The 16,333-nt window shown below is 43.4% G+C and overlaps 1 protein-coding gene across 1 annotated transcript in view; it reads right to left on the bottom strand.

The window, feature by feature from the left end:
• SLC4A8 (solute carrier family 4 member 8) overlaps positions 1-13,631 on the bottom strand; it is a 47,271-nt gene extending 33,640 nt beyond the window's left edge. Inside the window, exons 1-9 of the mRNA XM_035002639.1 lie at positions 13,499-13,631; positions 12,835-12,970; positions 11,384-11,544; positions 8,729-8,917; positions 7,737-7,828; positions 6,629-6,786; positions 5,977-6,064; positions 4,860-5,006; positions 3,955-4,055 (exon numbers count right to left, since the gene is read on the bottom strand). Coding sequence (XP_034858530.1) covers positions 3,955-4,055; positions 4,860-5,006; positions 5,977-6,064; positions 6,629-6,786; positions 7,737-7,828; positions 8,729-8,917; positions 11,384-11,544; positions 12,835-12,970; positions 13,499-13,616 — 1,190 coding nt within the window. The 5' untranslated portion in view covers positions 13,617-13,631. The remainder of the gene's footprint in view (positions 1-3,954; positions 4,056-4,859; positions 5,007-5,976; positions 6,065-6,628; positions 6,787-7,736; positions 7,829-8,728; positions 8,918-11,383; positions 11,545-12,834; positions 12,971-13,498) is intronic.
• Positions 13,632-16,333: the final 2,702 nt, after the last annotated feature.

Genomic DNA, 16,333 nt, shown 5'->3' on the forward strand with positions numbered 1-16,333 from the left:
AAGGAAGGAGAGCTGTTATAGAATGGGATCATAATAACAAAATGCAATCCCTGATTGGATCCTATGTCAAACAAATGAACTCTAAAAGGATGTTGCTAAGACAATCACAAAAAGTTGAATATGAACTGAACATTAGACAATTTAAAGAATCAGTGTTAATTGTGTTAGATTTCTTAATGGCATGATAGTTGTTTTTTAAAATGTCCTCATCAAACAGAGATACATACTGAAGTAGTTACAGGTAAAATGACATGATACCGGTGATTTGGTTTTAAATAATCTAGAAAACATAAAAATAAAACAATTAAGTGGGGAGAAATAGATGAAACATAATTGGCAAAGTGTTAATCACTGTTGATGGGCACATGGGGGTTCATTATACCATTCTCTCTCCTGTCTTACATGTTTGAAATGTTCTATAATAAAAAGCTAAAGACAAAAAACGAGCTTCATGAAAGGAGGCTTGGCCAGCTCTTCCTCTCTGCCTGGGAGCCTGGAGGAGAACCAGGAGGCCTGGAACCTGGGTGCCAGGGGAGAAGGCCGAGCCAGCTCGCGTGCTCTCTCTCTCTCTCCATTTGAATGCCCTCCCTCCCCTAGCCAGGTGCAATGAGGGTGCAGGTGGACACAGGGCAGATACTGTTCTATCTTACCCATTTGCTCCTTTCCTCTGGTTTGGGTGGGTATAGTTGGGATTCACCATTCTTTAATTTACAGCAATAACCTCATAATCTGGGTCTTAGCTTAGGGAAGAGGGGCAAAGCTAGCTTTGTTTTTAGTCTGTCTGGCAAACCTAGCTTAGGTAAGGAGCTATCTATAGGGTCTAACCTAGAGTGTGAGAATTCCACCTCAGGGTTTGTAACCAAGGCTCCAATTTGTAGTAAAGTGTCACTATGTTTCACTTTCTCCTCTAGGTAAATAGGACCTTACAGGCAGTTGTGACTAGTCTAGGGCGCAATATGAGTGTTTCTGGGTCTTTACTAACACAGAATCTTGGTACCATGTGAATATCACCTCTTAATCATTGATGACCTTCCTCTGAAGGGTATTATTCTGGGAAAATAATCCCCTACTACAATAATGAGCCTCACCCCACTAGGCCACCAAAGACACTGCCATGATTGCTCAGCCCCCTGGATGCAGGAGGCACCTTCAGGGAGGAGTGTCTGTGAGTAACACAAAAGATTTATGTGAAATGGACTCATGGGACGCCAATAGAAAGGGAGGACATCTGTTTGTCTAGCAGTGATTAAAGGGGGAAGGAAGGGGCGCCTGGCTGGCTCAGTTGGTTAAGTGTCTGCCTTTGGCTCAGGTCATGATCCCAGGATCCTGGGACTCTTATCGATAATGTAACTATAAATTAATAAAATAATTTCTGAATACTGTTTACAGAGTCAGCCTTATATCTCACTCATGCATAAAAATCAGACCATAATTGCACATCTACCACAGACCAGGCATGGATGCTTCTCTTCACATTTGAGACTTCCTTTCCCTTTCAACACTATCCTTGATGTTCAAGTTTTTTGGGGGCAGGAGGCACACAGGGATATGAATTTAAGCTTGATGCAAGACAGGACTTACCCGTGTAGAGAGTCACTAGGCTCTGGAGCACTGACTTAGGGAGCCCTTCTCTGGAGGGCTTTAGGGACAGGACAGCCATCCTTTGTCTGGTGTGCTTTGAAAGAAACCTGTTTGAAGTGTGGGGGGGGGGGGATCATCGAGATAGCAGCTCCTGATTCTTTTTTTCATTAACCCTTCCCAAAAGCGGCATCCCCAATAAGGTACATAAATATACCTTGGAAAAACCCTTTCCAGAGTATCCTCCCTGTGGTGAAGCTTCTGGCCTAGGAACACTCTAGTCAGATTTTCCTCTTTGTTATGTATGGGAATGTGTCAGCATCACTGCTTGCATCGACATCAGGGAGGTCCAAGACGATGTCTTAGCCCTGGCATGGAGGGTCACGTAATACAGAACTCAGAGTACCGCTTTCCACCTGTCTCTTTCCCACCTTCTCAGAATCTACACTCCCCCATCTTCATATACCTCACCGTCCAACAAGTAGAACATCCCCTAAGTCTCCAAGTTTTGCCCCAGGCTATACAACACCGTATGCATAAAGCAGGTCTTTCACCTCAAAGAAATACAACTAATGGTGTGAAGAACTACAAAGCCCAGGCTGCTAATATATTTTTGGTCTGTGCAGTCCAGGCAGGTCCAGAAATTTCTAGGATGTCCATCTGCATGGGCAGGAAAACGTTCACTCTTCGAGAGTGATCTCAATACTTTGAGATTAGGAAAGGGGCAAGAGTGGGCATAGAATCATAATGTCTGATGCAGGCATTAAGTCAGCTTGTAGTAGTCACTACAAGGCTACAATGGGAGAAAGGCCATGTGTCTTGAGGTCTTCTACTAAGGGCTCTGAGGAAAACTTTAGGAGCTCAGGAAGAGGAAGTATCTCCTCACCAAGCCGACTTAGGCTCTGAGCCTAGATAACCCTTCCTTTCAGCCTTGTCAACTCATAACTTCCTGACAAGACATGAAGGAAGAGCTTCCTCACACCCTATGTGAATTTGTGAGTAAGGGTACTTTGATACTATGAGTAAGCATGTGATGATTCTGGCTGTATGAGATTCTCTTTTGGGATGTCAGGCACCATTGCTGAGAATCTATAATTGTTGAGATACGATCTAATGGTCTCCCAAACCCCCTGTGGAATTGATTATAAATGACCCCCTCAAAAGGCTTGAGATTCCAGTTTATTCTCATCTGACACAAAAAGAAACCTGAAATCTCTCTTCTGCATGGATGTCACTTGGAGGAAATCCTGTTGCTCTTATTTCCATTACCTTCGAACTCTAAGTCCTGGGGTGTGGACACCATTTATATTCAAAAGATAAATCACAAGTCTGAAATACTATCAAAGCCATACCCAAGACTCTTCCCCTAAAAAAAATACCACCTCTTCCAGGACAGTCTCAATCCTAGAACCTATTCTAAGGACAGATGGTTCCCTTGAACTGCTTCTAAATACCAGGCCTCCCACCCAATTCAGACCTCTCCCAACTTTAAAGAAAATGTTAAACTCACATTTGGAGGTTGCTCCCTCATTTCAGTGACCCCCTTCCATCAAAGGACTGTTCCTTTCCTCCATGATCGCTCCCCAGAACCCAATTATCTTTCCCCACCCTCAAATACCTTCCTCCAGCCAGGAAACACATTCCCCCCCTCTGGACACTGCTAGTTAAGTGCCTTTTCTCCTGCTTCTCAGTCTCCTTTCCTGGCTCCTCCCTGAATTTTCAAGAGTAGAAAAATAGATGACTGTCTAAAATTCTAAAAAAAAAACCCTGAGTTTCCACTGCGTAGAGTACTGAGGATAGAAAAGGAAAGCAACTTCAAGCAAAAAGGAAAAAAATAAGGTGAATGCAAGGAAGTAGAAGATGTAACAGAGCTTCTCTCCATGATCAGTGCCCTGTCCTGAGAATCTCCACTCTTCTTCAACACAAGCACAATTTACAGAGCCAGAACTATGGTCTCAACCTTCTCCCACAATCTGGGGGAAACCCTAGATGTCACTCCAACCCAAATCTGTATACCTAACCTCATCTATAGAGTCTTAGAAGGCTTTCCAAAGGAAGTGACACCTAAGCTGAGACAAAGGATAAGTGGCAGTTAGCCAGGAGATAAGGAAGGGGATGAGTGTTCAAATCAGGGAACAATGTGTGGAAAGGACTGGAGGGGAGACAGACTCTGGTAGGTGGTTTGAGGAACTTGAATGAATGAATACGATATCTGATATATTTGCAATACTTATTATAGTCAGTGGTTCCATTTGGAAAGTCATTCCCAGCCAATATACTACAGAGAAGAAGGCTGAAAGCAAAGAGTATGACTCATTCCTTTACACACCTTCAGCCCAGTAAGCAGTATGAGCTGTGAAGCATCCCCGAACTTACCGCCCGGTGCGCTGAAGTTCTGGCCCGCTGTGGCCCCCATGTGGTTCTGGTTCTATGTGGCAAACATTTCCATTTGGAACTCCGGGCATTTTCCTTTTCTCCTTTTAGCAAAGGACCCCAAAATTAGTAAAGTCAGCCATCTATTCTGTCCTTCCTGCTAACAGGGGGGAGTGGTAATGAGATAATCCAAAAGCAGCCCCCAAATAACCAAGTGTCTGTAGTTTTCAAATGCATTTAGTGACTTGGGGCAGTTTACTGATTTTCCTGAAAAACAACACCACCATATAATTTCTCCCCCTCTCTACTAGTACCTGACTCCTAACTTTGCCTTGTCCAGAAACACAAATATGGAGGCTTTGGCATCAGCTATGACCTAAGTTCCAGTTTCAAATCTCCCTCTGTGTAATCTTACTTTCCCTTAAAACTTTGAAGATAGTTTTATTTATTTAAAAAATTAAGGATAAAAATACCTACTTGGGGATGTTGCTGGCAAGGCTGAGCCAGGCTTGTTGGCTAGTGTACAAGAGCTCCTTTCCCACCTTTAACCTGGCCGAAGCATGGGCGACTCTACTTGCCCTCTCTCTCTGCAACTTGCTCTTTTCATTGCATGGCTTCATCCACAATCTACTCCCAAGAAAAGTCCTTCCCTCCCCTCTCTGCCATTCCACATCAAACCATCAAAAGCCACTTGAAATTTCTCTAGAGTAATCCTGACTGATCACATCACCTGAGCCAACCTATGTTACTGTATACTTATTTTTTATAACTGTTCTGTTCATTCTACGTGTCCCAAAAAGGGCCATGTCTTGATTTATTTAGTATATATCCACATGGTCTTTGCTTTGTCCATGGTGGGTACTCAGTAAGTGGCACTAAGCCACCATTGGCTAATGTGCATACATTACCTGGGAAGGGACATTTTTGGGTGGTTCAATTCTAATGGTGGGGTCCCACTCCCCCGGAGGCAAAACCGTGACCTGATCCAGGAACTCATCAATCCCCGCCAGGAGATCATCTCGCTCTTTCGCCTTATATGCCACATCATGAAAAATCTACAGGGGAGAAAAAGTCCTCAGGAAAGTTGAAAATAACTTTACTTAAAACAATCACCAATGAATATGGTGAAGGACAAATATAGCCTCATGATTTTTATCTCTGTCATGTGGATCTGAAATGTGGAAAACTTTAGCATTTAAAAAAATGCAAAGATAAAAGGATAAAAAACATAAACCTGAAAATGAGATGGGTCAAAAAGAACTAGCTATATGTGTGTTAGTACAAGAAAAGATAAGACTCTAACACTCTATCATGGCCATCGCTCCAAAGAATGGAACAAAAGGCAAAATGCATGGGAAAATTTCCAGATCATAATAGTCGGAAAAACTGGGTGGAATTACTAATGAAGGTCCCTCCATGAAATAAGTTTCCCAATCAAAGAGAAATGATAAAACACAACCCCCATCTGCCTCTACCTGCTATGACACATGCCTTAAAAACCTTACATTGCAGCTTACATGAGCAGTACATGCTTCACTAAGGTATGTGGTGGGGATTCAGCACCATGGCGGCCAAAATATCCGGTTGCCTTGGGACATTCATATTACAGTGCCTAAGCTCATACCCCTGACCCTTATGCAAACTGGTCTCGTTTACATGGAATAAGAGTGAGGTTTCTTTATGTAAATAGCTTTTATGCAGGTAATTAACCATCCTCTCTAGCAAACTGTCAGCCTTAGTATCTTTCTCTCTAGGTATCCTAATTGGCAATAATAATTTTCCCAGAAAAGGATTTCTCTGCACCCTTGTTTACTCAAAAAGGGAGAGATGACATAGGAAGAAATATCCCCAGAAGGTTTGGTCCTCCCACAAAAGGCATTCAGAGAAGTGACCTGAACTGCTTCCCAAAAGATAATTACCCAGAATGGTAATTACTTTATCTCCAACAAATAGCACAGGACCTGGCACAGAGTAAATACTCAATAAATATCTGTAGCATGAATGGAAAGCAGAAGTGATGCATACCTCATCAGTCATGATGGTAGCCATGGATCTGCCAATCTCATGGTACTGCTGACCTTTCCCTACTGGACCCAATAGGATAAACAAAAATCTGGCAACACATACAGAGGAAGAAATTATAAATTACGTCAGTAAACATAAAGAAGTGGCACCTTATTCCTCTCCAAACAATAAAACATTTCTCTTTCCTATTAAACAGAAATCACTGTTGTAACTTCAATAAAAGGAGACAGGCTAATGATGGAGCAGTAGAAGTTGCCTTGATCTAAGAGCTCCACTATGCATTGGAAGCTATTTGTAGGACATCAATACCTTTGCTCAGAGACATTTCCCTGGGACACGGCTCTGTAAAACTGGGAGACTAAGATTCAGGCTTCCCATCCTAACAAGTGATTAGCCCGTGATATGCTCTTTGGATGCTCTGCAATTCTCCATTCCCAAGCCTGTAAGTACTGTATAGTCACAGCCTTGCAAGTCTTAGAATCCTTCTGCATGGAGGTTAATCAAATATAACCCCAGTGAGAGTACTGCTGAATTTTAAATAGCATTCTCCAATTAATCCTAAATTTTGGCATTAGCTGGTTTCTTCCACCAGAGCTCACACAAATCTGTACTTGAGACAGCATGCACTGAGTTTTGTGGTCCTTGTCTTTACCTGGTTGGGATGGGCACTTCGGTCAGGCCCGAGAGAAGAACAGCTGGAGACAGCCTCACAAAGGCAACAATGGGGCGGTCCAGAGTATCCACCTCTCCAACCAGGACATTTGAGGCCTCTGCCCCAGTGGGAATTTTTTTCATGAAATGAAGATCCACCTGAAAGTCCAAAAGAATCCTCTGACAACCTAGGAGCATCACCTCAAACATCAATCACCCTCTCGTACCTTACATTCGTCTGTCATTTTATGATTTAACAAATGTTTTCTCACACTATTTCATGTAATCCTTATAATAGCTCTGTGAAGTGGATAAAACAGATCTCATCAGCCCCACTTTTTTATTTTAAAAAATGAAGCAGCTGAGACCCAGGGAGGTGAAGTTGACTTGCTCAATGGAGCTTTGAAGAGAGAGAATTTAAATCCCGGTGTTCTGATTTGAATTCCATTACACCACCCTTTCTCAGAGACTGTTTTTGAAGCTCTAGGTCACAGTTTTTCCATTTTAAAATACCTGAATGCTTTGTCAGAGGTTTCAGCTTTCCTAAATAAAACAGGGAGCCTTCCAGGCAGAGAAGTGCCATGACACCATGTGTGTGTTCTAGCTAGAGTCAAGGATAGACCAGGGCAGCCAGAGGCTGGAGGCGGGGAGATCGAGGCTTACGCCAGCAGCTGCAGGGAAGCACTGTTGCTGCAGCAGGCCCCGGGCACCCAAGTCACAGTCCCAAAGAAGAGTCTCAACCGCCATGTAGTTTTAGCAGACAGGAGCAAAAATATTGTTTCAGCAAAATCCTTGGAGGTAAGAAGGAGATGCTGAAGAGCAAGGGCCAAAAAAAAAAAAAAAAGGTGGAAAAATCAGGAGGTCTGTGTCAGTGAGGATTAGCAGGGGCTACTCTCAGTTCTAGCACGTTGAACCTGGTGGGCCCCATCTAGGCTGTAGTGGAAGGGAGAAGACCTGAGCAGAGGGGCCTCCTTTCCTGCAGAGGGGGTTCTGGTCTTAGACAGAGGCTGCAGAAATACCAAAGCTTACCCAGCTTCCAGCAACTGGACTCTCGGTTCCACTAGGGATGCGCTTAGGCCTCTAAGCCAAGTTCCCATGTCTGTGCTCACCTTGCTTAAATCCACGGGACTGTGTTCACAATTCACTCCATTTTTTACTTCAAGACTTGTAGTGGGAACAGACTGAGGAGACACAGTTTGACCTATTCAGAGAAAACAATTCCCTGAGTCTCTGCCCTAACCCCCTTTCGACACACCCTATCCATCACTGGTTGCTATGGCCATGTCTCCTGCAAAGCCCATATAGAGAAGAGGTTCAGATGACATGAAGCTAAGACCCCCACATACATATCTCCTTACCCACTAGTTAGTGGTAAAGGGAGGACAGAAGTCTTACTACTTCTGCACCTTCTTCTGAACATATTTGTGATCCTCTTTTCTTCCTCTATTAAGGTAGTAATTCTTAACCAGGAGTGCACATCAGAGACTCCTTTGGAAAACTTTTCAAATATGTAGATTCCCAGGCACATCCCCTGCACATTGTGATTCAGTGAATGTGGGGACAGGGAGACATATAGATTAGGCCCTGCCTGGCCACAGAAAAGGAAACCAAACAGCAGCTGAAATTCATTGAGTATTTATAACCCATCATGCACCTGGTTAAGGGATTTACATGGATTATCATATTGAAGTCTCACAATAAATTTATGGGGTGGATGCTATCATTACCCTTATTTCACAGAGGGGAAAAGTGAGACTTCAAGAGATTTAGGAGGTTGCCCAAGGTCACACACTTTGCAAGGAGTGAAGCCTGAATCTCAAACCTTGAAGTCTGACTCAAGAACCTACATTACTCTATTTTGCCTCCTTAATCTAAGATCTATCCGAGATCTATCTGAAGCATGTATCCCTAACGCCACAAGAGATGGATGGTCATCAGTCCCAGTCCCCCCATCTTGCCTGTGACCAGAGTACTGTGTGTAAGTGAGCGCGAAGCATATTAGACAAATACAGCCTGTACCCTCTAGTAACTTAGCATCTCCAACTAGTTCCTAAATGTCTAATTAATAAGAAGAGAAAACAGTCACTCCTAATAATCTTACCATTTTTATCCATCGAATGTGGATCAGACTGCTTCTTGCCAACCTCAGCAAAAGAGCGAACAATGGGAATGAGGTTATTTCTCTTTTTTTCATTCTGATGGTGATGCTTTTTGAGCAGGGCTTCTCGTACTTTAACCCTCATGCTGTCATTCAGGTCACTGAACAGTTCTTGCTGGTCCAGGATCAGGTCTGGAAAGCAGGCGCTAACATGAATACTCCAACTGACAGTCAATGAACTCAAAGAGGGCAGCGTCAGGTGGGGTGAGGGGTGAGGGGCACGGAGTAGGGGGAAGCAGTTCCATCAGGTACAACTTATGCTTCTGTGCCCAAAAGAGTTATCTGACGATAGCAACTGTGGCAAGTTACACTTGATTCGTGTGACAAATCATTATTAGAAACTATCGAGCACTTAATATGTGCCAGAACTGTACTGAGAACTTTACATAGATTATCCAATTGAATCCCAATAAAAATTCTGAGAAGTAGGTGGCACTGTAGCAATTTGTACAGATCAGGAAACTGAGGCCCAAACATTACAAAATTCCCCAAGATCTCACATCTAGGAAGTTGCAGGGATGGGATTCAAACCCAACACTGTCTGACTCCAAAGCCCACATTAATACCCACTTTGTTCTGTCATCTGCCAAAATTCCTCTATATTCCCTTCCTCCAAGATTTCAACATCGCTATGATTGTCAAGACGAACTAAAACTGTAGAACACTCCAAATGACAATTTGAAGGAGGAACCTACATGTATGATTAAGCTAACTAAGCACCCCAGACAATTGCCACCAAGCATTAACCTTTAACCTGCCAAGCCCAGCACAGTTGAGGGGGGAAAGAATTCCAATACCTGCTATTGAATATGAGTTCTAGAGCTAAAGGCCCACATTCTTTCCCACTTTTACCACTTTCTGTGTGATCCTGGGCAAGTTACATAACCTTTCCATACCTCAGTTTCCTCATCTGTAATATGGAGCTAATATCATCAACCATCCTCAAAGCTTGTTAAGGAAAATTAATGAGATAATAAATACAAAGTGCTGATTCACAGGTGATACTCGATCCAGTTTACCTAACCTTATCACTAACACGAATACATCAGGTACCTAACGTAAAGAACTATAACAGTTATACTTCAATCCTACATACCTATTCCCAAGCCTACCCAAAACTTCAACTTATTCTCAACCCCAACTCCATCCATGACTATCAAAGTACTAGAAGCAATAAATAAAGAAAATCCATTTTGAATATTCAAGCTGAAGATCCATGGTTTCTCTATCTTTAACCTTTATATTGATTGGTTCATTGCCCCCATATTGTAAACATGCTTCAAGACCCTACATCTTGAAAAGAAATTTAAAGTAAGAAAAAGAATGTTCACCCCAGGTCCCCCTTTATTTATAAACCTCTCTCTCTCACTCCTATCATTTAAAGTTCTCAAAGAAAAATTTCTCAGTCCCCTGCAATTTGGCTACCTCAATGAAATTGCTTCTGATAAAATCATCAATAACTTCCTAGTTGCTAAATCTGATGGATGTTTACCTTACCTCTCTGCAGCATTTAACACTGATGAGTTGAAACTCTCTCTCCTCTTAGCTTTTGTAATAATGGGTTGAATGGTACCCCCCTAAAAGATACATCTATGTACTAATCCCCCAGAACTTGTGACTGCGATCTTATTTGTAAAAAGTGTCTTTGCATATGTAAGTAAGCTAAGGATCTCAAGATAAAATCATCTTGGATGATACTGACAAATATTCTTACAAGAGTAGTACACAAATGAGAGGTCCGCATGAAGACAGAGGCAGATTGGAGTTAGGCATTCATGAGAAGGAACACCCAGAGCCACTAGAAGCTGAAGAAACAGGGAATAGCTCTCCCCTAGAGCCTTCAGAGGGGACACAGGATCTCATCAGAGCTGACCCCTCCCCTGCTTCCCCAAGTGATCCCAGAAAGGCAGAATAACTTGGATACTTGAAGAAAAGTTTGAAGAAATCTCTATTTAACCAGCCAAATGGACCCAAGCTGAGGGAATAACCCTCACATGCACCCAGGTGTTTCTCAAACGCCATTCTCAAAACATGGTAGCAACACTCAACCACGTCAGGAAATCCCATCAGACATCGCCCTTCACACCCTGCTGAAGCCATGGGAGGACTTTGGCTCAATTTCTTACATGTCTTCCCTAGCAGCCATGTTTAAAAATCTTTCCTTCACACCTTTTTCTCTTCACAATTCCCAGTTGCCCCTTTCTCTGATTATTACCAAGACATATCTCTGTGGTTGCACTTATTCGAATTGTCCCATGGCTATTTCCCCAACTTGAAGGTGAGTTTCTTGAGGGTAGGAATTGTATCTTATCTTTATTCCCCTGTCTTTAGCACATTATCAAGCATAAATAGATACAAATAAATGTGTGCTAAATGAACAGGCAAATGGAAGACTGAATACCCTATTGTTTGAATCCTATAAGAAGGCTGTGAAATAGGTAGTTTCTTAGTTTAAAACCCATCCCCCTCAGCTGAAGACATTGAGGTTGGGAAGGTTCAATGACTGACCTGAGGACACACAGCTACTTTATTCTTTCCTCCACACCACACTTCTTAACTTACACAAACATTCCTCTGTTTTCCCGCACCTAAACTTACCTGAAATTTCTTCTATGCTATTTGCACGCATATCCAGAAGGACTGTTCCATTAATAAGGCAGCTCCTTAGCTCAAAGAGACTGTGCAGTGAAAGGGTTGCCACATAAGGCTTGCTCCAGCGTTCACCCCCATCCTCAACATCCTCTTCAAACTTCAGCCACCTGAAAGCATTACAAACAACTGGATGCCAAAGGTAGAAAATGAGTAATTTTCACGAGAGAGAGTCTTTAATGTAAGCCACAATGAAAGATACCTGAATAATCATATTGAACATTATAATTTCATCTATACTTTCAGGGTACACTGATACGTGAAAAAAGCAGGTTATAAAACAGCGCAAAGTTAAGTACAGTTTGATCCCATTTCTATTTAAAGAAAATTTTAAAACTGCAAACACACATGTATAAGACACCAAATGGTGTCTTCCTCATTATCCTTGAGGTAGTAGATTTATACATAATTTTCATCTTCTTTTTGCTTATCTTTCTTTTCTGATTTCATATAAGGAGCACATATTACTTGTGCAATTAAAAAGATAGATCTAATCGATATCATTTGGATAGATTAACAAAATGGTAATATTTTTCTTTTTTAAAAAGTCTGTATGTGACATTTACAAGTTGGCAAAGACTAATTGCCTTTTCACTTGGTATCAGGGTGATTGGCTTGCCTAATCCTCTCCACCCATGGCAAACATTCAAGGATATAGCAAGGATCCAGGAAGAGCTGTTCCAGTGAAAGTTAGAGTCACACTTTGCTGGTTACCCACCTTGCCTTCTTCCCTGAAGCTCAGGCATGCTGGCTTTCTATCACCCATAAGGTTCACTGGTCAATTACTAGAGGAGCCCAGACATGGTTCTGGTTAATCTGAGGGCTCTTCTGGGGTTTGAGCCTCAGGCAAGCATTGTCACTCTACAGCTACCCCCAGGAAGCCTACCATCAGGCTAGCTATAATCCCACTGGTTTCCATGAGGTTGGGCTGTCCCATAGGACATCTCAAAAATTATGAAACATCTAGCGAATCAAAACCCAAATGAATTAAGACACTATAGTTCACCTTCAGAAAAGTCTTCACCTATCCTGTGTTCACCTACACTTGGTTGCTTGGGTCCAAACCAAGGTGGCCCCATCAGGCATCTTCTAAGCCAGACCTATAATATCAAGATAGCCCATGAGCAACTCTGGGCCCTAAATAAATGAAAGGACTACCTAATTGTTCTGTGTTTCTGTCACCAATCCCAGGATCAAGGTCAATTGGTATAGGTGTCACCAGAGACATCACAAAGAGGCCGAAATCAAGACTTCCCATAGAAGACTCTGGAACATCAGTCCCCATGTCAGTCATCACTTCTCCCATGAAGAAATAAAAGGCAAGCAGACCTGTCACTTGTCGAAAGGAACACGTTTGCCTACCCAAGCAAATCGTGACCCAGGATATTTTAGGGCCTTACCTAGCTGTCTCCTTCCACTCAGCATCTTCTCCCTCTTTCATACAGATCTCATCCAGCTCTGTGAACAGCTCATGAGGCACATGCTCTTCATCTTCCTCAGTGCCAAGAATGAACTGAACACGCTGAGATGGTGTGTCTAGAAAATCAACCACAGAGAAAGGTCTGCTCCCAGCCTCAACTTAGAACAGAAATAGCATTCTGCTATACTTAGCACATCTGGGGGCCTTATAACTTTAGGAACATAGAGAAAACAATCCTGAATGTCGAGCAAAAAGATTTCTTTATTTTCCTCCCCCCCCCCCCCAAAAAAAATTCCTCTTCTATGGAAGCAATTAGTGGGAGGAAAAAATTATGAACTAAGACCACTTAAAGAAAGCCCACAACAAACTGGAAATCAGATTAATCTGATCAAAAAGAATGGTTAATTTTCTGGCAAATGATTTCAGCCTACATGGTAATTGATTTGGGAAGCCCAAACTATGAGTTTTTCCAGAAAGATACTTTTGATTCTTAGAGGCATTCCTTCTTCTTGGAAGCAAGCCCTGAGAACTCTACAAAAGGGCTAGAGAATCAAGACCACCCACTTGATGTCCATCACACACATTCCCTCAGCCTCACCAAGGTCCCAGCCATGGATCTCCGCCCTGCCTCCCAAGAATGTTACCGTGGGCCAGGGCCTCTGGGCCTTCCTCCCCCTGGCTGGCTCCTTTGCCCCGCCCTCGCCTGCGGTGCTTCTGGCCATGCGTTCGGTGATGGCGGTGGCTCTGCCGGCCCAGGGGCATCCGCACCCCCACATACAGAGTTCTATGACCTAGAACGAAGCAGAAGGTCTGTGCAGAGAACGCCTTTATTTTTCATTTTATTTTATTTTATTTTAAAAGTTTTTATTGATTTTTAGTAATCTCTACATTCAATTTGGGGCTCAAACTCAGGATCCCGAGATCAAGAGTCTCATGTCATACTCTTCCGACTGAGCCAGCCAGGTACCCCAAAGAATGCCTTTAATAAAAGGAATCGAGCATATTTAAGAGAGAAAAAAATCATAGCTCTCTGGCCGGGTCACAACTCTGTAATGGCAAAACTTCAAAGACTAAAGACGTAGAGATCTTGGAGCTGACGCACTCCCTCCCCGCTGCACGTGGCTGCAAACCTCACAGGAGTGTTAAGATCAAAAGAAGTAATGTGCGTGAACTTGATTTGCAAACCATGAAGACCAGCAAGGATTCTAGTTGTTATTGCGACAATTTGAGCAATTGAAAAAAAGCAGTATGGTCACTGTGCCAACTGTAACAAGTCCTGGCAGGGAGGCAGTTTAGAGAAGTGGCTAAATGCTCAGGTCAACCTGTCCGGGTCCGAAACTTGACCTCACCATTCACTAACCATGTGACCTTGAACAAGTTAGCTAATCTCTCTCTGTCTTTAAAACATAATACCAAAAGCTTATTATTTAAACTCAGAGGGTTTTCATGAGCAGTACATAAGGTAATGTATGTAAAATCCTTAACACAATGCCCGGAATAACTTTTAGCAGCCACTGCATTCTAGGACCAGTTTCTGCTACTTTTCCTTCTGCACTGTAGAATACGCAATCTAGAATAGTAGTGAGAGACTAGTTACAAATCATAAGAAACATGAGTCTGGGGTTACAGGGAGAGATAGTAAATGTACAAGAAGAGGAAGAATGTGGGAAAATAAGTGATCCAAGAGTGTTCTGTCCAATTCCACTTTTTCTACTCATTTGTTCCTTCTAGAAGCCTTATTTCGTGCTGCTCATGACTGCCAGGCTTCTCTCTCACCTCCACCTGGCTTCCCTTGCCTTGCTGCCAGCCTGAAGCCCAGAATCAGTACCTTCGGGGCTGCTACCACCCTGATGCACAGAGCCTTAGTCTTCTCCCACTGCTGCCCAGTTCCTGCTGCTAGCGCTCTAGGTCTCGGGCTGACTCCCCACTTCTTCCACCATAGATGTGTTCCAGTCTTCGGTCACTGTCCTCAAATCCACAACCTGAGCCACACTTCCTCCCTCTGAGCAGGTGACCTCACTTCATATTTTACTAAGAAGACTTAGGCAGTCTCATGTGGCCTCCCTGCATCTCAGCCTGGCTTGCTTTCCTCCCCCAGCTGCCCCTCTTTGCCAGGCTAATGAGTATGGCTTCCCACGCCTCTGGAGTCCTCTTCCATCAGCTAGCCTCAGTCTCTCTTTTCCATCCATCCCTTCCACACTTTCTCTTGATTACAAATTTCTCTTACCTTTTTTTTTTTTTAAGTAAGCTCTAGGCCCAACGTGGGGCTCAAACTTATGACCCTGAGATCAAAGATTCACATGCTCTACCAACTGAGCCAGCCAGGTGCCCCACATCTCTCTTAAAAAGAAACTTTCCAATATAGTGCTCTAAGCTTCTACCTGTCCGTTCTCCTTCTCCATCAAACCACTTTCAAGAACAATCTACCCACCTAGCTTCTGTTCCTCACCATCTCCTTGTTCCATAGCCTCTGCATGTGGCTACTTCCCACTGAAAGTGTCCTCATTAGGAACCACTTAGTCACCAAATCTCTATCATCTTACGTCTCTCAGTTCAACTCCAAAGCCTTTCCTCAGAGCCCACCAAGTGCCAGGCAGTGTCCAAATCCCTGGACTACTTCCTCCCATTGGTGGTCCAGGGTCCCTTAGCTCCTATACCCCTGCCCTCCCTTGGTCATCTACACTCCTCTGACTTGGCTTCTCCATCCCTTCCACAATCCACCAAAGGAAAGCTCCCAGGGTTTTGGTCCTGGGCCCTTCTCTTTTTTTATTGGTATCTACTCTCATGATTTGAAAGTTTACTTCTACAAATGACCCCCAAATCTTTATCTACAGTGATTCAACATCTCCCAAAGCAAAGTCATCATCCTCCATCTCAGATCCAGTTCATACCCATTTCTTTCATGTTTCTGTTCATGGCATCACCATTCTCTCAACTTTCCAGGCCTGAAAACTCAGAGTTACCTTAGATTTCCACCTCTCCCAATGCCCCTCAGTGCTACATCCTACAGATTAGCGATGTCAAGGATTTCTCTCCCCTCACTTTGACAATAGCAAGAGCTTCTTTCCTGCCTCCCACACCAGCTCAGTCCTACAAACGAATCCTCCTGAAGCACTGCTCTGATCACAGCTCACGTCTGTGCAGTCAGGACCCTTCATGCTCCAGCATGCTCAGGCCTCAGCCTCCTTTCTAGTCTTTTCTTTGCTAGGACAAATTGCACATTCAATAGGAAAATTAAGGGGAGGGCCTCTAAAAGGACTGAGCACTCAGCTCGAGCAAGACTGAAGTGGAAATCTCACACGGGCTCACACCAATTAAACATTCGGGTGCAGAGGGAAATCTGGAGATGTACACCTTCTGCGTCCACCCCAGCAACTCTGTCTCCTCCCCACAGCCTCAGCTGCTGCACCCACCATCATCTCACGTTCTTTCCTCTACATGAACCAACCCGCCATTCCACAAATGTGCCAGTGCCTTCC

Source organism: Mirounga leonina, unplaced genomic scaffold (genome assembly GCF_011800145.1).
Source record: "Mirounga leonina isolate KUSES-001 unplaced genomic scaffold, KU_Mleo_1.0 Mir_126, whole genome shotgun sequence".
Taxonomy (NCBI): domain Eukaryota; kingdom Metazoa; phylum Chordata; class Mammalia; order Carnivora; family Phocidae; genus Mirounga; species Mirounga leonina.